General features: G+C 40.3%; 1 protein-coding gene across 1 annotated transcript; it reads left to right on the top strand.

The window, feature by feature from the left end:
• The first annotated feature begins 4,645 nt into the window (after positions 1-4,645).
• Positions 4,646-22,912, top strand: VPS4B (vacuolar protein sorting 4 homolog B). Its single transcript, XM_084282684.1, has 11 exons — positions 4,646-4,776; positions 5,991-6,102; positions 7,491-7,641; positions 8,919-8,986; positions 11,811-11,930; positions 12,181-12,337; positions 13,671-13,819; positions 13,989-14,070; positions 15,570-15,789; positions 18,925-19,062; positions 20,740-22,912. The coding sequence occupies exons 1-11, from the start codon at positions 4,750-4,752 to the stop codon at positions 20,839-20,841; spliced, it is 1,326 nt and encodes a 441-aa protein (XP_084138810.1). The 5' UTR covers positions 4,646-4,749; the 3' UTR covers positions 20,842-22,912.
• Positions 22,913-24,726: the final 1,814 nt, after the last annotated feature.

The following is a 24,726-nucleotide window of genomic DNA, read 5'->3' as shown; positions in this document are numbered from 1 at the left end:
CAGCAGCAGTTCCCCTGCGGGCTGTGCAGGGAGAGGCCCCCGGTGGAGCAGGCTGTCCCCCTGCAGCCCATGGGTCCCCCATGGAGCAGATCTCCACGCTGCAGCCCCCCCGTGGGTGGAGGAGCCCCCGGTGGAGCAGGTGGATGTGGCCTGGAGGAGGCTGCGGCCCATGGAGAGCCCGCGCAGGAGCAGGGGGTCTGGGGGGAGTGACAATGAAGGAGCAGCAGAGACAAAGTGTTGTAGACTGACTGCAACCTCCATTCCCCGACATCCTCCAACCACCCCCCACTGCTCTGTGGGAAATAGATAGAAGAATCAAGACTGAGGTTTAGCCTGGGATTGAGGTAGTGTGGGGAGGTGGTTTTCTGTTTGTTTGGTTGGTTTGTTTGTTTTAAAGTTTTTAAATTCTCACTGTTCTGCTTAGTGATCAGTTGGCAATAAATTCAATTACTCTTCCCCAAGCCAAGTCTGTTTTGTCCATGAAGCCGTCTTCCAGTCCTCTTCCAGTCCTGAAATAAGAAAGGAAACAGACCTGCAAGCAACTGTCACAGAAGTGCAGGAAGAGTGACAGAGGAGGGTTTTGAGGCATGAAGTTACTGCAAGGATGCTATGCTCTTTCCTCACTTCAGTATGTAAAGCATGGCATCAGTGGTCTGGGTGGTCTGTGGTGGTAGTTTTTTGTTTTGTTTTGTTTTTGTTTTTGTTTGTTTGTTTGTTTGTTTGTTTTTTTGTCAGCTCCACCCCACAGTATTTTGCTTGTTCTACTTGTTTTAGTTTGCCCCCATTCCCTCCCTCAAGGTAAAACATCCCTAGGGGCCATAACTTGCTGTTAGCAAGCAGGATCTTGCAAAAGAATGAAGTTAACATGGCTCCACCTTCACTGGTGTATAAATAGTTCAAATATTTTCCCTCACTTTCCTGTAACTTAGTCAATTGCTGGTCAGGAGATAACAAGTGGAGAAATTTATAATAAGAGAGATAAAGTTGTTTACTATTGCCCTGGAGTTTCTGTTGGTCTGGCCATGGAAATGGAGTACTCAGAATCCTCAGGACACTCACTTTATACCAGATTTATTCTAAAACTGCATTATTTCTAGCCCCTTGGGATTCTTAGCTTGTACCGTGCCTTGAGGCTCTTCTAGCAGGGCTGGGTTTGTCCGAGAAAGACACTGCCTCCCCCACTTGCTGATGGTACCCCACAGGAACAGGGTGGGAAGGGTCCAGTCACAGCTGGAAGGGTCTGGCTTTCAAAGCAGGACCTCAATTTCCTTTGGTTGCTGCCACAGCTGCAGAAGAAAGGGGTGCAAAGACCAAGGGCTTTGGGAGGAGGATGCCTAACCCATCCTGGAGACAATTGCACTGACACCTCAGGCCATGGGGTAGGACACAGCAGGACTACAGCACACCCCCTTGACACGGAGTCTGAGGACCGCTTACTCCTTAAAACCCACGTGCAGCAGGTCCTGCCCTGAGGCTCACCCTTGCATGTAGTACTATAGGTGCATCATGGCTTTATTTTGGGTTCAGTCTCCCTGGTACTGAGTACGGCTTTAACCTTTTTCCTCCTGGGCTCTGTAGCCACAACACCCTGCCTCTGCATCCAGAGTCCTGAGTGCATTTGGAACAAGGGCTCTAGGGATACAGCCCTCCTCCACAACGCTGGCATGCTTCCAGCGCAATTAAAAGCAATTTCAGAGGGAAGGCACCCATCTGGGACTACTGCATCAGCAGTGTTCCCCAAGGCACCACACTACGGAGAGACATGTTCCTGAGGACAGCTTGTGGCCTGGGTCTCTGACAGCAGCAGCACTCGTGCTTTTTGGCACACCGCGTTTCCCACTGCAGAGGGGGGGGACTGGCAGGCTACGTGGCCGGACTGACCGAGCAGAGTGGCCACTGGAGGACCTGTCTTGGGCAGGTGAGCTCATTGAACAAAATCTGAACAGGATCAAGGTAGTGCAATGGGATTTGGACAATCTGAATTTTACCTTCTAGCCTTCTTACTGACAGCCTTTTTTACCTAGGTCAAAACAACTTTTCTGCAGCAGTTCATCAGGTAGAAAAATAAAGAAAAACAGAGGTCGTGTTCTCCCACCTTTCTTCTTGCCTATCTGCACTGTTAGGATCTGTACAGCAATGATTTCCCTTCACTGCGTGGCTCTTGTGTCGTCTAATCCCAAAGTCTCGCTCTCACACTAATATTAGCCATATCTATAGCCAGTTACCACAGTGGAGGAGTATCACTGATATGAGGCCTGCCTGTGTTGTAGACGTGACTCATTTTGATGACACATCCATCTATTGGAGGTGTTCAGCCAACATGTGGTTTGGCCCCCTTCTTTCCATGCCAAAAGACAATAACAGGAAACATTCTCCAAGACGATTTGCTCGGCCTTCAGGATCATGGAGATCATGTGTGCCTGTGCCACCTAGTGTCATAGCGATGTGATTTAACAGTACCCTGGACAATTAGCAGATGTGGCTAAGGCCAATAGGTACTTACATTCATCATTAATATATTTTATTTTCATTACACTTAGTTGTACTATGTACAGCTATGATATGCATTCTGAGAACATGATGACACAAGAACTTCAGCAATGGGAAGCATTCGATAATGTGGCCACACTTGTCTTTCAAATCAGGGTATCCTCGGCATGACGCTTCATTTGCTTCTCAGGAGTTAGCCTGGACATCATTACTCAGCATTCAGACAGTATTTCCTCAGGCAAAACTAGCTGCAAAGTCACATCATAGTAGAAATACTCTATGAGTAAGGCTTAAGTAAGAAGTACAAGATTATGCCTGTTATCTATAAAGTTACACATGCCTTTCCTGATTTTCTATCTAGCTCATGTTCACAAAGCGCAGTTTTTATCTGGAGTTTCAGAAGCCTGTTCAGTGTGATTGCTGAGGCATTTGTTACTTACACACCTGTGAACGTACTGTTTTAGACCAAGGTTTAAAAGCTAAATGTAGCATTACAGATTTGAAAATCATTGGTACAGGTGACACAGACAGAAATATTACTAGCAGAGATGTATCTAAGAATACTCTGATACAGCAATCAGAATAAGAGGGTAAATAGAGAGAATGGAAATGACATCTGCAAGAAATTAAAGTGTTGTAAATAGAAAGGAGGTAAACAGTATACCAAAGGCTCCAAGATGACATAATCCATAGTGAAAAGGTAAAAATGTTTTTACCTCATGGTTTGAGAAACGACACTTGGAAGAAGAAAGAAATGGATATATGTGATTTAACTGAGTTTTCTTGAGCACTTCACACCACAGTATGCTATGCCTGCATCCTGATTACAGCACAAGAGGCCGAGTATTTAGAAATACTCAGCTCTCCCATCACTTGCCCAATCAGTTGCCTTTTGTGACAGTCATTGGTGGATGTTTAATAAACCACACTTCCTCTAACATCTCTCCTAGGTCCAATGTTCCCTCTGCCATCTCATTTCACAGAGCCTGATTACTTGCCTTAATCTTTGCTACATCACTTTTTTTTTTTTTTTTTTTTTGGATGTATGAAGACACTTAGCAAAACAAACTGCCGACCAAAGGGTCTGGGGGAGAGATTACTGCAACATCCCTAGGCATAGGGGTGACTGTGTTAGTGCCTTTTACCTTCGGCCCCGAACAGCCTGCCTGCTGGCTATATTGAAAAGGTTCAGTGAAGTAGTTTATTAAAAACAATAAGAACAATAATAATGAAGTGACACTGAAATTACCATTCAGATAGGCCAAACTTGCAGTGGGGGTAGTTGGAAAAATGGGGTTTATGAATCTAAGGAAGAGTTTCTCAGATATTCCTTTTGTACCTGATGGAATTACAGAAACACAGGGGAGGATATGGCACTAATTTAGCAGAAGCACTGCACTGACTTAGCAGAAATTCATAAATCTGAGGTCCATACAGCAAGGGAACTCTACAAAACTGGTTTATAACTTGCTGTGCATTGAGTCACTTCCTCCTTCATTCACTGCAGGCATTGCACGTTACGCAGGTTTTATTGCTAAACCTCAGGTGACCAATACTGGTGACACCTGCGTGTGACGGGTGTCAGAACTCATTAAGGCTCGGCTCTGCAAATTAAAGCACTCGGCACTGATATGACAGGAAAGGGGGCACATGACTGATACGGGGGCAAGCGAGCCACGGGACAGAGCAGGGCAAAGGTGTTGAGACTTTATTTGGGTCTGCAGTGTGAGGCACAGGGAATGTATACATATATATATACATTTATATATATATATATATATACATATATATATATATCAACAACCATTTAATGTTTTCAAGAAACGATGTGAAGATGAAGCCAGAAGCTGAAACTTTTATTTGGCGGTGACAAAGACACACTTTGAGCAACAAGGAGGAGTTTTATGACACAAAACCCCTCATAGCTCCCCAGACGCGGGCGCTGCCCTCAGAGTGCCGCGGCCGCCATTTTGTCCCCCCCGCCCCCTCCCGCCAAAACGGGGGGGGGGGGGGAAGGCCGCCATTACCCGCAGCCACCCCCTCAGAGGCGGCGGGGCGGGTGACGTCACGGAGGGGGGGCGCTGACGTCACGGGGACGCGCTGACGTCACGCGAGGCGCTGCCGGAAGCGGAAGCGGCGCTGTAGTGCGGAAGCAGCCGGCGGAGGGGCCGTGGTTTCGGTTGGTGCTCGGGGCGGCGGCGGCCGGCGGCACCCCCCCCCCCACACACACACCCCTCACACCCCCCTCAGCGCCCCGCCATGGCGGGCAACGCCGGCAACCTGCAGGTAGGGCCCCGAGGTAGAGGCCCGGCCCGGGCACGGTGACGGCCTGGGAAGGCCTGGGCCGCTCGGGCGGTGCCGGGCCGGGTATCGGCTGGGCCGCGGGGGGGAGGCGGTTTCGGTGTGACTGGGGACTGGTGAGTGTACGTGCACGGGAATGGCTGTGGAAAGGTCTTCTGGACGTCTCCGCCCTGCTGCCTGAGGTTAGTTAGTATGCTCACAGGGGTTGTGTTATGCTTAGGAGAAGAAATGGACTGTACGTGGAAAAATGCGTACGGGGCTAGAGGAGATTTGGGTAGTGTTAGCGACCTCTGTTTTTTTTTTTTAATTGGTCCTTTTTGGGCTTCCATGAGCCAGGCGTTCAGACTGTCATTTATAGCTCCCCTGAAGTGGGATAGGCCACGGCCAAGGAGCCAAGCATGATAGGAGGTAATAAACAGTTGAGAGCACAGGAATAACAGTGGTGTCAATAAATCCACAGGTCAGTGTTTGCAGTATGGTGGCTTGGATTACAGCCAGTTCTGTTTGAAACTAGTTCAGCAAACAAGTTAAAAATTCAGCCCTAAATTCTCCTTAATAGAACTCTTCCAGTGCTCATAACTTAGCTGATTTCTGCCTAGTGGGCTCCTTTCACCCTGCTCCCTCCCAGAGCAGTGATTAGAATTTCTTAATTGGATATCAAGAACCTAAATCCTTCGAGAGCAGCCAACCAAATAATCAGTCTTTGAACTAACTCCCGGCTTTGGGTTGGAGCAGTGATAGTGCTGGTTTCAGCGCTCTGTACTTCCTATATGGGCTCTGCTGTCAGTAGGTTTTCTGATGTCATGACTCATGGATGAAATTGTCTGCGACGAAAAAACATGAAATGTATTTCTAAACTTTTCCATAATAAATGCAAGAGATTGGTGATTAAACTTGCATAGACAAATCAGTAATAGTTGCTACACAGAAAATTAATCTTGTCACTTACTGCTTGTTTGTGTGCTGGTAAGTTGTGCTTATCACGGTTCATGAAAGGATGGGAATGTCCTGTATAGATGTCCTGTACATAATGTGCCATCAAAGGCTTGCAATCAATTGCCTTCAGCCTTTTGGGGTAAACATTAAAGAGCAGAAAAGCTACACATCAAAAATAAGTCAGAGCAACAGTTTAAAATCTCTCTGATTATGCAAAATGCTGCCAGACAGCACTTACTTTAATTATTTTTTTTCTGTTACAGAAAGCAATAGACCTTGCTAGCAAGGCAGCACAGGAAGACAAAGCAGGCAACTACGAGGAAGCTTTCCGCTTGTACCAGCATGCTGTCCAGTATTTTCTTCACGTTATTAAATGTAAGTGCAATGTGTTAGGTCATGAAGTAGAGTTTTATAGCCAATTTGTCAGAGTAATCTCTTATGGTGACATCAGTATTTAAAATCTGACTTTCATTACCAGCTGACACTTGCTATCTGTAGTTTGACTGAGGTCATGCGTTATTCAGCTTTTGCCTTTGCTACATGCTGCTCCTTTCTTGTAAGAAAACGGATTTTCTTTTTCTCTTGAGTGTTTATTAGTTTTTTTTTTAAGAGAGGGACAGAGGGTTTTACTGTCTGCCCTCTGGGTTTCTGTTGTAGTGTCTCAGGCTGGCCACTGCAAATGAGGAAACGTGACAGAAGTACGGGGATTCCTGTACTTCTCTTGTGCAGATAACCATATCATACGCAAGAACTCTTTGTGGTATCCACGGAGCACTTCTTCCTTATTTACTCATGCCGCTCACTTTCCTACGTTTCTGCTGGCATCTTTGCTCCTTGCTGTCTGTTTTACTCATCGCCTTGACCAACAAAATGTATGCGATGGATTTTTACGTTCTCATTTTCCTTCGGTTTCCATACCCTCATAATTATTTTATGCTTTCTCTTTCACAGTTCTTTGTACTTTTTGTCTTGTGTCCAGTGTTTATATGCAAAGAGTGGATTCTCTTAATGTACAGCCATAAACTGAGCAGGTTAGGGTTGCTAGCCAGAGATAAGTGCACTCACGTATCTCTGTAATTTGGGGGAAGAAACCACTGAGCCAAGCAAAAAAGTCACTAAGGAATTGATAAAAACAGAGATTGACTTAACTTAAATCTTACAGACTTCGACAGAGTATGACTTTGAGCTTTTCCAAAATTATATTTGAATTGTTAAACCTAGTATCTAAACCTAATATTTTAAATTTTGATCGCTGATTTAAACTACAATAATAGTGACTACGAGAACAGTGTGGCTGTTGAAACACGCCTATCTTTTTCTTTATGTCATTTTTCTTTGATGCGAATGACTTCTAAAATTAGAAGGCTATGGAAAAGCAAAGCATTTCCAGACTAAAAAAAAATCACTCAGCACAAGCATCTTCTTGATGAGCTAATTTAGAAAATGAATTATTAAAATAATGGTCAATAGCTTGATAGGCTGACAGAAAAAACTTCCAGTGCCATTGTCCTTAATCCTGTTCAGTTGGGTTTTAAGCCAAAGCAATACTCAGGTGTGTGATTGATCTCTGGTAGACAATTACTCCTTCCTGTCACTCCTTTCCATGGTATAGGGGGTAAAATAAGTAGTTGAAGAACTTGGTTACGTGGTGAGCGCTGAGAGAGGTGTATGCATAAGACGTAAAGATGACAGATCTAGTCTTGTTTTCTGATTGATGCATGTGTTTGCTGTTAACAAAACTTTGTTTCTCTTCAAACTCTTAGATGAAGCGCAGGGCGATAAAGCAAAACAGAGCATTAGATTGAGATGTGCGGAATACTTGGACAGAGCAGAAAAACTGAAAGAATATCTGAAAAAGAAAGAAAATTCTCCACCAAAACCAGTTAAAGAGTCTGGTCCTGCTGATGGAAAAGGGTATGTTTTGGGAGAAGGTAAAGCAAAATACTTCCTGAATTCAACTTACTCTAAAATTCAGCTTTTCACAGATCATTTTCACTAGTGTTTTGAAATGCCTCAGGTGACTACTAATGTTGAAGTACAGTGGGCTAATAAAAGAAAAATAGCGTGAATTCGTATCACAGGCTTTTCTGTGCTTGCTTACTAAGATGTTTGAATATTTGCATGGGAAATTCACTGAAGAATGAAAGCTGGTTCAGACTAACACATTCTTATCAGATTTAAAACATCAGTGAGCCCAATGACGCAATTCTTCTGCATGTGAATGCTTGCCAAGTAGAAAATAAATTCAAATTGATGATTACTGTGGCCTAAGTTTTATCTGTCTCACATGGTAAGAGGTGCAAAAGGCCTTGTTGTAGGGTGATGTTCAATAAGGTGGCCTGAATCACTGCAGTGCCTTGTTGCTGCCTAGCCTCTCCACTGCTTTCCTTTTATTAGATCTGTGTTTCATTTTACATATCAGACAGCTGAATCAGACCTCCTGAACAAGCGGAGTCTCTTGTGCATTTGCTGATGGCTTTATAGGGACAGGGGAGAGGAAGGGTTCAGGAAGGTATCTCCAGGTGAGATTGCCCTTTTTCGCAGCGCTAAACACCAAACATTGCTCACTTGTCTCTTGAAACTTCACCTGCCTTTCAGTCTCCTTCATTGTCTACTCATCTCATTAGTTTTATTTTTTGGAGCTGCACTGTGTTCTGCTAGTTTATAATAAAAGGGATCGTTACTGTCACAGAGGCTACATGGCTCCATGACCTCCCCTCCCGTTGTTCTCTCCCTAGTCTACTTTTTTCCTTCTGTAACTTCCTGTTCCCTTTATTCTGACAAGACGTGGGTGTAGAGTTTTTATAGTACCAGACGGAATTGACCAAGCCCAACTGCAGTTCCAGGTAGGGGATAAGTGCCAACATCCACAGCTGAACCGTTTTGGTGCTTCCATGTTGCTCAATGCAAGGGGTTTTGTTTCCTAGAGGATGGCTCAAGGCATGTAAAGTGTGTTAAGTGGAGGAGGGATCAGACCTGTAAGAGGAAGTTGAAATGGTTAGGAGAGGGGATTAGAAAGAGTGTGGTGTGGAAAAACAGAACTACAATGATCTAAGCTGGTAGAGATCTGAAAGAGCCTAAAATCTTAAGGTTTTTTTTTCTCCTCAAAGTGCTGTCTTTCTGCTTTTTGCCTTTTAATCTAAGACAGCAGTGTCTCAATGTATTTCAGTATTTTATTTCTTGTTTCCAAGGAACGAAAGTGATGGGGAAGGAGAGTCAGAGAATCCAGAGAAAAAGAAGCTACAGAATCAACTTCAAGGTAACTTTGAAGCCTTCCTTTCTTTAAATAGAGATGACTTCAGTCAAGTGAATTTCTGTATTACTGGCACATATATGTTATGGATTAGTTTGTTGTCTTTAAGTGGCTCAATTAGTGTATACTGTTCATATACAAAAGTGTAGTCTTTGTGGAGCTATGTGTTTGTGTGCCGTGAATATGTTGAAGTTCATCTCCTGTCCTTTGTGTTTCCTGCTTGAATTCTGTCATTTTTCAAGAAAGCTTTTTCCAAAGGGAACAGTTGCAAGACTTCAGGTAGTTTCTTGCTAAACTGTATCACTGTTTTACTCTTGTGCATTGGGGTATTATTGCCTTAGGTAACAGACATCATACAAATACAAAAAGCTTGCGCTGGAGTTTAGAAGTCAAGAAGATGGATTCTTGTTCTTGTAGCATTTCCTCACATTGCAGTGAGGAGTGATACTCAGCTGAGTAACAGAATTGGGTTTTTGAACTCGAATGCTTGGTATGTTCAGTGATGCAACATATGGCAGCTAGCGCAAGTTTTTTATACAGTAAAAAAGTGGCTTCACTTGCTGCTAACTACTTTTTAATTGTAAAGAATTGTTCAGAGCTTTCCTGACAGCTGCTGTTTAAAAATCTGAAGGAACTTCATTGTAAAAAAGATCAAATGCATTTAACAGATTTCTCAGCTTGTATAATTTCAGGAGCTATTGTATGACGTTTGGAAACTGCAATGCTTTTTCTACTTCTTGACACCTTTATTTAACTCCGTGTGTAGTTCTAAGGGACAATTTCCTGTATTTAAAAATGACAGAAAAATAATGAGCATTGGACTTTTACCCCTATCTCTCGCTATAAACACTTTTTCTTCCCACATGAATCTGACCTTCAGTCTTCAAGAAACAGTGTCTCACACCTAGCACTTCTTTAAGACTTTTCTATAAAATGGCAAGGTTCTTGCTTATTTGTTTTCATGCTTTGGAAGTCTGAGATGTGAGATCCTTGATGTCTTTAACCTTAACGTAAGAGTCTCTTACTCCAATAGCGTATAAACTCTGGGCAGTCTTCACATTACTCATCTTAATTTGCTTCCCACAACAGCCACAGATATTTCCTGTATTTAATTTTACTGCCTTTTTATTCTTTAGCTGTCTTTGCCTTATGGAACTTTCCCAAATCTGTGTCTGTTTTCAAGGTTTTAATTATAGCAGCAACTTGACTTATTGTGGGAGAAGTGGCCACTGCCATTCGGACTGGATAGTAATTGTGGGTTTATTGTCATGTACTCGTGTTTAGAATTTTAAAGGCCTTTTGCACTCTATTGCTTAATCTTCCAGCTATTCACTTACACCTACAAAATTAGGAAGCCTACAATGTCCAGTTCCATTTGTGTCTTGGTGTGGGTAATCTCTTACAGTGCGGTAATTTCAGTTATCATGGCATGTCTGGGGCAGATAACTGATACTTCAGATTGGAAATAATTTGCTCTTCCTACCGTTTCTACTAATTATTTTAGTTACAGAGCCCTTAGTCCTGTGTACTTTAAGAAAAACTGAGATATAATTAACCTCGCAGAAGGATTTATTGCATTGAAAATGAGTGGTTGAATTTCAGTGTATAGAGAGGAAGTTGATTGCAAACTTGTACTCTAGTGCTTTTAACACAGTGAACAACATGATGTTTTTTGGACTCCAGATTTCATATTGTTAATAATTCCAGTCGTTAACAAAAGATGTTCCTTTCAATCTCATGAAAAAGACATGGGAAAAGAAAAATATCAACAGAGATGCTGAAAAACTGAGCAAGTGTTATTTGCTTTATCTGATAGCGATGAGTAGCAGTAAATTTTCAATCCTCTAAAAGAAAAAAAAAAAAAGAGACTTAACAAAATCAATTTACAGAGTTCTGAAGGCATAAGGTTAAGGTGTCAAGGAAATAACTGGTGAAAGCTAATTGTGAATTTACAGAAAATTCCTGGTATAGAAATGGGGCAGCTGAAACTTCAGTGTGTTTGAAAGTATTGGGTTGGTTGGCATTCGTTCAACTGGGAAGATTTTTCTTAGCCTTTGGATTTGCCTTGCCTAGGATTTCAAAATCTATTATTACTAGTTCACGTTCAAGCTGTTCCGTCTAGCAGTAGTGGAGACAAAACATTTTTGAGATCAGACTAATTAATTCAAAGCCTGAAGAGGAGGCTAAATCACGTGTCAGTTGGCTAAAATCAAATTACAACTTGTCGATTGAGATAAGACTTGGTGATAAGCTTAGAGAACGTGGCTGGACATGGAAGGTATTTGGAACCTGCTAAGCTGTAGAAAAAGTAAACTTTCTGATGCTTTCAGCCCTAGCTTTTAAAAGGCTTATGCAGTGGATGTTCAGACTATGTATTGCACATCTAAGTAACCAACAAGTTACTTTATCTGCCAGAGGATCTTACAAGTGCTGGGCTCATGCAACTACTTTATTTCTTTCCTTGTTTACAATGAAACTTGAAATTTTTTTGGAAAGTACAATGCTGGGCTTCAGTGAGAGATGCTGTCTCAGTACCCTTAGTGAAGATACTGCTCTGTGAATACCAAATGCCTTTTTTCTGGTCAGTCACAAACTAGCTTTGGGCATTGCAGAACTTCTCGCTCTCAAGTATTCTAGTTATCGATGGTTTATTGGGGTAAAACAATGTGACAAACCTCTGTGGAATAGCGTCCATTTGACTAACACTATTTACTCTCTAAATCTACTTAGAAATGGTTTGATTTTGCTCGTTACGAACATGGGCATTTTTTTTTTTAAATGGAAGCGGTGAACAACGTGCATTGCTAATTTATATAATCTTTTCTGACAGGTGCTATTGTCATGGAGCGACCAAATGTAAAATGGAGTGACGTTGCAGGCCTTGAAGGTGCCAAAGAAGCTCTTAAAGAAGCAGTGATCTTGCCCATTAAATTTCCACACTTGTTTACAGGTGAGGATTACAGCATTTATTTCTTATTCTAATGCTACTGTTGAAGTTGGGAGTGGCACCCGTATGAGAAGAACGTTATGCTGAAGTATCAATAACTCCAACTGAGCTCTTAGTGGTGTGACTGACAGGAGTTTCTTAGGTAGATACAGGAAACCTAACAAATTAGGGAGGATTCGTCAGAAAAATAGGTTTGTTTTTGATACAAACCTATTTTTTGTTTTTTTGATGAATGATGGTTTCTTTCTTGCAGGAAAGAGAACACCCTGGAGAGGGATTCTTCTGTTTGGACCACCAGGAACAGGAAAGTCTTATTTAGCGAAGGCTGTTGCAACAGAAGCCAACAACTCCACTTTCTTCTCAGTATCTTCCTCTGACCTGGTCTCAAAGTGGTTAGGAGAGAGCGAAAAGTAAGTTGCCAGAGGTCCAGAGAAATAATGGCAAGAAGAAATAAGTATTACAGAGCTAGATAAGACACTCTAAAGAAATTACATTTGAGGGAAGGGTCATGTGTCTTGTTAAAACAAACTTCTGGTGTTTTTATGCTTCGTGCTACAGTGTCAGGTAAATATATCATCATGTGCTGTGTTCTGTGCCGCTGCAGCTGGACTGCTCCTCAGTGCTCAAGACGGTTTTTAAAACTATTTCAGAGAGGTGTCAGGAGCACTATGGAGATCTCAACACCTCCTGAACTCAGCTGTGATAGTGCACTGCATCAGTCTGAAATTTTGGGGTAGCTTTGTCACCTCCTCACTCATCTGTCTCAACGGCTTTGTGGCTAACACATGGTATTGCTTTGTCTGTATGGAGGTGATTTTCCTTCGTTCTGATTTTAAACAAAATCTGGAAGACAAATGAATTTAGCAAGAAAGAAGAAAACTTCACAGCTGCTCCTCACCTCCAAACCGTTTTTGCAAATGAGGAGCAGCGATGAAATTTTCTTTCCTCATGCTGACTTCGTTTGTTACTATGTGGCATGTGAACAAGACCAGGAGGCCTGAAGTGATATCTGTTGCAATCTAGAAGTGCAGGAATTTGTCCATCTAGGGTTCTCATGAGGCTTTCATGAATTGAGATAGGGTTAAAAAAAAAAAAATGGAGTCCAACTTGACGTTTTTTCTGTTTGATGTTGAAGTCAAAGTCAAAATAAAGACTTCTTGTTTCTCTTCAGGCTGGGACTGCTTCCCAAAGTTATTAGTGTCAGTGATATGAAGAATTGTCCAGCATGTTGCTATTTATTTGCCTTTTTACCTTAGTATAATATGTTGGTAAGATTCATCTCGGATTTTTTAGGCAAATTGACTTCTTCTGTAATATTATTTAAAAAAAAAAAAACAAACTATAAGAATGTACATATGTCTTCAAAAATCTCTAGAGGAAATCAGATTTGGTTGCAAATCTTAAATAAGACAAAGCCATCTTGCTTTGATTCTTTCTAAATTGGTGGTTTTATATAGTTAAATCTGTCTTGCAGAAGGGTAAAACTTCGCAGGGTTTGCCTGCAAAATCACGCATGGAGTACTCTGAGATGCTTCACTTCCCTATATATTGTGTTATTTCCCTCCACATAATGCAGAGTTCTTGGAGCTGGAAGAATGTTTTGTCTTTGAGTAGCTTTATCAATGCATTTCGGGGGTCTACTTTTTTTTAGCTTTTTCTAAACAAAGTAACTGTCATAATCCTAAGTTGTGTGGTTTTGATGGTGTTTACATTAAGATAACTGCGGCTGTTTCCTTTTTTAAGATTAGTGAAAAACCTGTTCCAGCTTGCCAGAGAAAACAAACCTTCCATTATCTTCATTGATGAGATAGATTCACTATGTGGGTCAAGAAGTGAAAATGAAAGCGAGGCTGCCAGACGGATTAAAACAGAGTTTCTAGTCCAGATGCAAGGTAAGGTTGCTGGTTTTCAGAATCAAAGGAATTAAGGTGTGTATTTTAAGTACAGCTGGCATGAGAACGCTAAAGAAATCTGCACTTCCACCCCATTAAATCTTGACAATGTTTTAAAACAGTCTTTGTTTATCTTCTAAATGGTGAAATGGTTTCTGCCCTCATCTAGGGGTTGGTGTCGACAATGAAGGAATATTGGTCTTAGGAGCAACAAACATACCCTGGGTTTTGGATTCTGCTATCAGGAGAAGGTACAATGGCGCTCTGTTATGGTGTGAAATTTGCAACTGTTGTGAAGGTTCAGCACAAGGCTATTTGAGGCAGTAATCTCATTAATGCTTGCAGGCATGGCTAATGTTCTCAGACACGACTGGACTGAGTCAATAGCCCCTTGCCACTTAAGAGGTGGATTGTTCACCCTTGTATTTACCCTGTAGGTTATTTCATATCTCGGTCAGCTAATTCTGCTTGGGCAAGCAGAAGGCTATTCTATTTCATTGCTGTTTGATTTCGTGGTTGGCAAGGGGGACAAGATACAAAACATGCTGCTCAGAAGGGATACAGGGGGCAAAGCTGCCCGTTTCAGTTGTAGTAAGCTATTGAATAGCTGGAGTAATTTCAGGGAAATGTAATTTTATGTTACGCAGAACTACCAAGCTTTAGTACTGGTCACACACAATTTGTGTGATCTTTCAGAGTGTATCTTCACTGCTTTTCTTGAGTTAAGAAGCTTTTGTACGTGTATCTGATGAGCTGGATCTTTCAGCTGCAGAGCAGCAGAGGACAGATGCAGTTGCAAGTATGGTTATGTTGTGATGAGGACACACCTTGGACAATGGTCATTCTTGTAGGCTAAAGAAACATTGCTTTTTGTGACAGTGCCATTGACTCTTACCTGTATACTGAATTCAAGCTGACTGTACTTTGGGAATTTAGACCAGGTGGCCTCCAGAGGTCGCTTCCATCCTATATGGCTATAGTTGTATAGACAGATAGAGAAATGGATGTGTTACCTGAAATTTCAGGTTGTACTTTGCAGCGTGAAGGCATATCTATGTTTTGTCTGTAAAACTCAAAGGAACTTCTACAAAGTGGCAGTAACAACTAATTTGTCATGGTCTTGGCCCAGTTTGTCATGTGTAGCAAGTTAATTCTGTTCTACAGAATTGAGATTCTCATTTTGTTGGTGGGAGGTAATCTCTACTGTGAGAACAGATGCTGCTACAAAGGAAGAACTGCAGATACCAACAGTTTCTACTGATGGCCCTGTTGAGAGCAGGACTTCAAATTTGTTTCCAACTACAAAGTTCTCTTCTAAGAAGTTAGAAAAGATAGAAAGTGGTTTTGTCAACATGTTATGAGGCAGTTCTTTCTGTAAGGGTGAAAACTGCTCAAATGCACTTCACAGAAGGAAAAAAAAAGTCTTCAGTGTTGTTTTTTCTTTTAAAACACAAAATTGGCTGAAGAGAACCTGGAGAAAATACAATCTGAAGAGGTGATCTTTGTCCTGAAAATGAAATACTTGTTATATTTTAGATGTTGGCTTATGATGGCTGCAGTATTATTTATGAGACTAGCTTGTTGAATATTTGCCTTTGATTTTTTTTTTTAATGGTGTATAATACAATATTAGAAAGAAGCAGTTTCGCTTAGGAACAAACTACATGCTGATTTGCATAAGCTTCTTTCCATTGTGCACCTGCATGAGCCAGCGTCTGTGGAGTGTTCTGTTTTTTCTTTTTGAAACCAGGTTTGAGAAGCGTATTTATATTCCTTTACCTGAACAGCATGCCAGGGCTGCAATGTTCAAACTTCACCTTGGGTCAACTCCAAATCGCCTAACAGAAGCAGATTATCGAGAGCTTGGAAAAAGAACAGAGGGCTATTCTGGTGCAGATATAAGCATCATTGTACGCGATGCACTGATGCAGCCTGTTCGAATAGTGCAATCAGCTACTCACTTTAAAAAAGTAAGTAAGAATCAACAAACTTTCATGTTATTTTGACTTAAAATTATCTTGATCTGAAAATTTCTTGCAAGCAAACCGAGTTTGGTTTGGGTAATACTGAATGCTTATGAATGTTTATACACTGTCCTTTTATTTTTTAAGAGTGTGCATGGATATCACCTCCTTTCATTTTTACACAAGTTCTGCCCTAAGTCTGATGCAGCTGGTTTCTAGGTGCTTGTTCTGTGCCATCCAAGCTCTGACTCTTCACATCTCTAGCTAGTGTTAAAAGGTTAAAAGCGTTCAGTTTGAAGTTAACTTCAAAGGGAGCATTACAGAGGTGCTCTTTTTTTTTTTTTTTTGTATCAGATTACATGGTTCTTCATGTTTTTGTAGTGTTTGTGTTGATAAATGTATTCCTTATCAATATGGAAACAGATGAATTATAGTTACGCACATTCTGCTTGCTTGGAATGTCCTTCAGACTGAAAAACTAAGGTGACTGTTTTTACTGGAATCTTAACCTAATATTACTTGGGACAGCAGTAAAGATGCAGGACAGCTGAGCAAGGTTCCATCCTGCCCAAACAATGAAACACCTTCGGGATGCTGGTGTAATGTGAAAGTTAGCTTACGGTTATTTAGCTGCTCTCTAACAAGGCTGTTGAAACCATACATGTGTTTGGCTTATCTTGCAGTGATGTCTACATATTACATGCTAATGTAAACATTTCTTCTAAATGTTTGGATCCCAGAAATTTCATCTGACTAAGAACCCTCTAGAGTTCTTAAGATCACTTTAAATCCATTGAATCTGTGCAATATTTTCTTCTCCCTGAAGAATTTGCACGAGTGTTGCTTAAATTGTTTCTAAACTATTATGCTTTCAATGGAGGCAAGAAAAATGTGTTATCAATGGTTATAAACAGAATTCCAAAATCAAAAATGTATTAAATGTTTTTTTCTTTGAACTTCTTGCTTTTTAAGAGACCCAAACTAAAAGTATTTTTGTTTATACTTTTACTGCAAAGTTTCATTTAACAGAAATTCGTGTATTGCAGGTGAAGGTGGGTTAAGGTATTCTGCAGAGGTTTTTGATTCTGTAAAGGGAAGTCATCATTTTGTTGCCCCTTAAAATGCCCCCCAGAACATATCCTTTAAGGTACAGCTTTAAGGTTGAGAGTCTTTTCCTAGTTTTAAATACAAAGAACATTTTGAAACAGTATTTTGAAGCAGTAGTACTGCCATAAATTGTATTTGTTTAAAGAAAAATAAGCAAATATTTTGATGTATCAGGGATTTTCTGGCTGATTCCTTCCTTTCAGTAGGGATGCCTGAAGTATTTATCCGTTATTTATTGACTTTAAATGACAATGACATTTCTGACCAATGGGTTGTTACCTTTTGTCCTGGTTTCAGTTAGAACAGAATTAATTTTCTTCCTAGTAGCTGGTGGAATGCTGTGTTTTGGCTTAGGATGAGAAGAGTGCTGATAACACCCCGATGTTTTAATTGTTGCAGAGCAGTGCTTATACCAAGCCAAGGACATCTCAGCCTTTTGCTCTGTCCTGCCAACAGGCAGGCTGGGGGTGCAGTAAGAGCTGGGAGGGGACAGACCCAGGACAGGTGACCCAAACTAGCCAAAGGGGTATTCCATACCATCTGACGTCATGCTAAACAATATATAGGGGTGGCTAGCCGGGGGGAGGGGGCCGGACTGCTCGGGGTTAGGCTGGGCATCGGTCAGCGGGTGGTGAGCAATTGCATTGTGCATCACTTGTTTGTACACATTGTTATTAGTAGTACTATTGTCACCATTGTATTATTATTATTACTTTTGTTATTATTATTTTCCTGTCTTATTAAACTGTCTTTATCTCAACTCACGAGGCTTCACTTTCCATTTCTCTCCCCCGTCCCAGAGAGGGAGGGGGGAGGGTGAGCGAACGGCTGCGTGGTATTTAGCTGCCAGCCGGGTTAAACCACGACACCTTTTTAGCCTTTTCAAAGCAAAATTTGCAAGTATCTGAGGCATGTCTCAGACTACTGCAGCACAATGAAATAACCTCAATTGTCACAGTTCCAGAGCAACCAAAGGCAATCCTTACTTCTTACCTCTTTTGCTAGAAAAAGAACTGCAGTACTTTGAGTGTTCTGACAAAAGTCAAGTTTATTCCGCTTGTTTTGTTAGTACTTCCGTTGGGTACAGTTTCTTGTAAGAAAAAAATCTTGGCTTTATTGACTAGTTGCATAGTAACAGAGAACTTGTCCCAGCTAAACAGCACTTCGCTCAGTTTTCAGTCATTCATTGTAAACCATTGCTTGCTCCAAGTGATGATAACTCAAAGGTTTGTCAGTGTTTTGGGTGTTACAACCTGTGTTTAAAGCACTTTGCTTTAAAAGCAGGTTGGAATGGCAAATCCAGTTCTCTGCAGTTAAAAGCAGCTGGTTAGTGTGTTGTCTTTCAGTCTTTGCATGTGTTCTGAGTTCCTGTGGATGTGTGATGCTTCAGATAATGATGAAAGAAAATAGAACTGTGGGTCCTAGATAGGCTCTGCAGAAAGGGAAAAGAAACCTCGTGCAGCTTCTGGGGGGTCTGTTGGTACATCTGGAAAAGAGGCTGGTTTCACTTCTCCCACTAGATGGCCCTATTTTCTATCGAGTGCTCTGAGAAAAGGTGCACAGAGCTTTGTAGAGCACCAAGTAAAAGTTTAAAAAGGCATCTCTGGCTGCCTGACCTGAGGAGCACTCAGGGACAACTTCTGGAGAAATATTTAGAAAGCTGTTAACCAGTGATGAGTGGACTCCCAAAGTGGCCAGGGACTGAGAAGAGTCATCTTTTCCAAATAGGATTGCTGGCATATTGGCTTTCTACAGACATTCCTGCCTTAAGAGAAGGAGGCTCATAGGATTTGACATGATGTAAATTTAAGTATCTGGCTGCAGCTGCGTGTTTTCAAAGTGAATGATGCCAGTACTTTTATGCAATTTCTCTTCTGCTGGACATGATATCCCCATGGGTAGGGCATCTACATAAAATCAGAGAATGCTTTTGCTCTAAAGATGATGTTCAGCTTCAATCTCTTGACTTAAAAAAACAAACTCCTATAAAGCAGAGTGGTAAAGGGTTTTTATTTTTTGTTTTTCTTTTTTTAGGTAAAAGGACCATCAGTGTCTAATCCAAATATCATGGTAGATTTGTTCACCCCTTGCTCTCCAGGTGATCCTGACGCTGAAGAAATGACATGGATGGATGTTCCAGGTGATAAATTACTGGAGCCACAGGTTTCCATGGTAGGTATTTTTTGTGGCATTTCTTTCTTGATTTGCGAAACTCAAAAAAGACTTTAAAGTGAAGGCATTTTCAAAGACGTATGCAAGGCAATTGGATGAGCTGTTTGTTTTCAGACATGCTGGACATACCAGATAATACTTGAATCCTGATGTACAGCATGGCTGTGAACAAGCCAGTTCTCCATCCCAGATAAGCATTTTTTTCTTACTGTTCTTGTTTGGTGCCACACAGCTGCAATCCCTTCATCCACAGGCAGCATCTGAATCTTCCACTATTCTTTCATTTCTCTTATTCATTTAAAACCTTCAAAATCCCTGCCCTGTGATATGTTACCTTCCCGTTGTCCTATAGCATTAAGGAGAGAGAGGAGTGGGAAATTTTATTCAGTGTAAATTGGGAATGATGTGCTGTAAGTAAATGTTGTCCACAACATAAAGGCAAGTGTATCCAATAAAATGTAAAAAGCTGATGGATATAATGGTAGTTCTGGTTAAAATTCATCAGAGGTGATGCAGCTAGCTTTCAGTACCTTTCAGCTGTTTTTCTGTATATGTTAAAATACTTGGTTTGGTCTAAGGAATAAAATACCTTATTCAAGACAAATTGGAATTTTAGTTCACTGTGAATAAATACGTGAATAAAATTCCTGGGCACTTGTTCTATATTTCACCCCGAAGATTCAGAATTTAAGAGCACTGAGGAAAGGACTTGAGATCAAATTTGTGCTGATATCAGTTCTAATGTACAACAGTTCTTGTAATTAATGAAGGAAAAGTGTGTTGCATGAGCATCACAAACCACTAAAACAGTGTGTACTGCTTTGTAAATATAAATTATATATGAGTTATCTGTGTATATTTGCATACTAAGGAAGCACAAAAAGATGTGTGCAAGTGCAGGCCTGCCCTAAAACTTCTGCCTGTGTAGTCTAAGTGGATTTTTCATCTGTCTCTCCTGGAATTAAATACAGTAATTCCTTGAGTGCTACTAATGGAACTTAAGCTCTAATGTGCTACAGTTGCATAGGAGCTTGTCTCAGTGTCCAAATGCAGTTACTGCTCTTAAAAATAAATAAATCAGGCATTAATCTTTTCTGAGCAGGGTATCTGTAGTATGATGAGACAAACTTTAAGTCTGGAAAGTCATGACTTTGACTTTCATCTTTACCCATGATTTTATAGTAATATGAGCATCTAGTCTTTTCAGTTGCCTTTTCCAGGACTTGATTAGTTTTCTTGTACCTTTCATTCATGGTTTTTTAACCATGATGGACTACGAAGAATACATGGGAACATTTGATTATTTTCAACTTTAAACTGTTGTACTTTAAATGTAGATTAAAAAAAAAAAAAAAAGAAAAAAGTTCAGTTTGTTCCAGTAAGCAGTGATGAATAACACTTCAGTGGATGCTGAATGGATGAGAGGTTAAAACCTAAACCTGGGATTGTGGTTTTATTCTTGAAAAACTCACTGCTAATTGTCTGTATTCATAGAATAAAAATTTGGCCTGTGTGCAGAAATGTTTGGGGTTACTTGAAGGTTTGCTTAAATAAGAGTTCCTATGGTCATCTTGTTTTAAAAGGTTTTCTAAAGCGTATTTTTTTGGCAACGATACTGTTAGCAGTGGTACTATGCTTGTTTCTGAATACACTTGTTTTCTTTTTTTTTTCTGACAGAACGATATGCTTAGGTCGCTAGCTAGCACAAAACCAACAGTTAACGAACAGGACCTGGAGAAGTTAAAGAAGTTTACAGAAGATTTTGGTCAGGAAGGCTAAACCAAAGATGTATGTGGAACATTAGAACTATTTTTGCTTTCTTAAGTATTCTTGTCTTTATTGATGGCACTACAAATAAATGCCAATAAAATCACTCCTTTCTTACTTCGCAGAAGGAATAGAAGATCTCTTTGCAAAGACCCTTAAGCTTTTGTATTGTATTGTCTTCCTCAGATGTCTATTAAATGTATTCTATTGAAAAATAATACTGGAAAGACAACTTTAGGGTGAGGCAGCAAAGTGATGTGGTAACTCGTATTAGAAAATTTTAAATGATTAGTTCAGTTTTAGGTATTGTATTCGCCCTGGGTACAAGTGAGTTTTGAACTCCCAGGAGGCTCAAAAAGCCCTTTTTTGAGGGGTAGAAAATCTATTTGTCATATGTTTTCAGTATCAGTCAATCAGCCTACATGTTAATTGCTCTCATTTCATTTAGAAAAATGCAACAGAATTTGCTAATCAAGCATACTGCAAGTGTGGGTTTGCTGTTAATGTAAGAAAGAAAACATTGTGAAGATAAATCTCTATGGGCCAGTACTCTGTTTAAATACTGATGGACCTGGTATTTGGCTTTTTCTGCAGTGCTGTGTTAAAATTTTGCCTTAAACAGCTTGTGCTTTTAACCCTTTACTAGCTGATACACACCTCACTATGCAATTTAGCAAAGATTTGTTAAATGCAAGTATCTTGACAGTTTTGAGTTTTTTGCTGGCTCTTTTTTAAAACTAGTTTTGCTTTCTGCAAGAGTGTGACTGAAGTTACAGAAAAAAGTGTGAGTAGGATTCCATATGCCAAGGCTGGCAAGGTGTAAGTCATCTCTGAAGAATGTAAAGGAGGTATTTTGGGCAATAGCATACATTCACGTGATTTAGCCACAGACTTTGCAGTGATAAATTACTCAGAACCCTATTGATCATTATTGCATGTAGGTTACATCAATCTAGTTCTTAAACTTTGAGAAAAGGCTGGCACTTTAGTATAGAAGTAGCACTTCCATTGTAGTTCTTCAAAAAAATCAAAAATCAAGATGAGATGTGCCTGAATGTAACTTCCAACACTACAGTGTCAGCATTGAGTTTGTGCCTTGTAAGTTTGCACTGGCTGTAGATACGAAATGCCATTAGGATATCTAGAATACTCTGTCCCACTAACGTTGTACAACTCTATCCTGCATAAGCTTTGTTGAACTTGCATTAAAAGAAATTTGCACATTTTGTGTGCGTATGTTATATCTACATACACACATATGTGATTGTCTTTGGGTTTTGGTTTCCTTTATGTCCATATTTTGTGTACTTTATAAATCATAGGACTGGTGAAATTTGCTGTAATTCATTTAAGTAAAATGTACAACATCAACTGTGTTCTGTGAGTATTTCTTCAATGTTATTTCCAAGAATTTACAGCTTTTTTTTTTTAGACTTTGATTTCTGTTTAATGGCTAACCAAAATATTTAGTTACAAATTCTTTCATCTGTGAGGTGCTGAGCTTTTGTTTACTAACATGATGAAACATCCTTTCCAAAATCATTCAGTTACACACAGCTTTACCTTTGTCTTACATTGGAGTGTGTAAATGTATATCAGTGGACTGCGAATCTTTTTGTGGACCTTTGAGTAAGATGGGGGGGAAATTCCAGTGTAGATGCAAGCAACTGTGGTTAGTAAACATAATCCTGGTTGCAATAGGATTGCTTTTTTTCTTGGTTGCCTCTCATGTACACTTTAGAAGTGAACCACAGGCTGGCAGGGCTCTTACCTAGAGGTTTGAAGCTACTATCTGGGGTACTTGTCTCTTGACCTTTTTAAAATGAGTCTTTACTGAAATCTTAAAATTCTCAGGAACTGTGTTTTGTTGTTGTAGGCTGATTTGTCCTATGGGTTTCTGTAAACCTAACTGTGTAATCCTTTATCTTCAATGTAGAAAAGTATACTGTATATTTTAAACTCACATCTTGCTGCTTGCTCAGTTGTGGGATGACATCTGTAACAGAAGCATTAATGTTTGATGTTTAAAGTTGTTTTTAAAAATATATTCTAAATAAACACTGCTGCTTAGAACTGCAGCTCCAAGGACAACTTTGGTTTTGCTGTTTTTGTGAAATGGGAATAAGTTAATCTAGCTAGGAATCTGTGATAATATATTATCCCAGAATACATGATAGCAAGGTGGAAAGGAAAAACATCACTTTCAGTTTTCAGCGTTAATCTAAAATGCACTAAACAGTGTTCCTCAGTTTGTAGTTGATGAAAGGCTACATTTGCTTTATGTAACCAAAACCTCTGTAAGTTCTGGATAAATCACTCGTAAATTTTTCATAACATCTGCTGTGACTCATCTTTGACAAAGCTTACGTTTTTTTCCTAACTTTTGGTGCTACTGCTAACTCCAACCAATACGAAAAATTATTTTCCTGCGGGTAAAATACTTTTTTAAATCAGTTGTTTTGTTCTTCACAGATGTTTCTTCACATTGACATTAAACTCTGGATTTTCTGTCACTCCTGCTATACATATCATTACATGTGCTAGTGTGGCCTGACTGACCTCCAACTCCAGAGTCCTGTTTCTTCCCTGATTTAACCATTGGCTTTGTCTTAAAAAAAAAAAAAATAAAAATAAAATTATAAGGTTTCATTTCAAATTTTTGGTTTTGTTTGTTTTCTGTTTTATCTGCTGGTCTTCTGACTTGCTTTGGTTGCCTTTGTTTTAATTAGTGGAGCAGAACATGTGTAGTCCAGGCAGATACTCGAATCAGCTGTTGTTCGTACTCCTATCAGGTGAGTCCGATCATAGTTTGCACTTGTCAACTGAAGCAAAGAAGCTGTTAGAATGTTGACTGTTCAGCCACTTTTGATCTATTTTCTCTTTTAGGCTTCTAATGATGATAGATTGGTATTTTCATGGTTTTTGTAATGTTATTTCTGAGGACTATCTTAACAGGAAGCTTTCTAATGGTTCTGAATTATTAAAATATGCAGGAACGCCTTTATTTTGCTGCATACTCTCCTTCCTCCAGAATGACAAGCTTGTTTCATGTTTGGCTTCCATACATGTTTTTTGTCTTAACCAGATTCACCCTAGTAATCATGGTTGACTTAAAGCCATTCCCACAACTTACATAAACTATTGCAAGAGCTGGATGCACTCTTTGCTTCCTAGTGCACTGCTTTTCCATCGGATACTCGATTATTATCAAAATGTTACTCCTTTTATTCTTGAGCAGGGAGCCTGTTGGAGCTCTCGTGGCCTAGTCTCTGTGCTTTTACCTTCTATATTTTTTTTTTCAAAATATCATTTTAACAATATTTCAATCTAGTGATTTTATTACACAAATCCTCTGTCGTCATAATTAGCTGTGTAAAAACTTTTAATTGTTCCTGTTCATCCCCTGGCACTTACGTACTGACAGCCCAGGTATTAGATTAGCTTGTCCTGTTATTTGTCTTTTGGGCCCTGCGACCTAATTACAATTCTGCATCCCAACCTACACACTGCTCACACGCACCCTTCTGATAGTAACTTTTTTATTTCAGTTCCTTCCCACTTTTTCATTCTTTATCCTACCGAAGAGGCTCCAGCTTGATGAATGGACGCTGAAGGACGCTTCTTCCCTTCCCCACAGGAACCCCACCACCTCTACTCAATGTTTGAGGGAGCCAACATCCATCTGTTGGCACCAGCTGCGCACGGTACCTGCCACGTACACAATCTGCTACATTCTTTTGCAGAAAAGCTTGACGTTTTAAGGCTGATTTTTCTGGATGTCTCAGGCACTGAGAAAACAAACTACGCCATCCTACCTGCATGAAAGCAGGAGCTAAGTTTTCTTGTAGGAGTCCAAATAAGTTTGGGTCGTGTTTTGAGCCGCCTGCAGGAAATAAG

This window comes from Netta rufina (genome assembly GCF_964035555.1).
Source record: "Netta rufina genome assembly, chromosome: 2".
Taxonomy (NCBI): Eukaryota; Metazoa; Chordata; class Aves; order Anseriformes; family Anatidae; genus Netta; species Netta rufina.
This window is presented reverse-complemented; position numbering and strand designations above follow the sequence as displayed.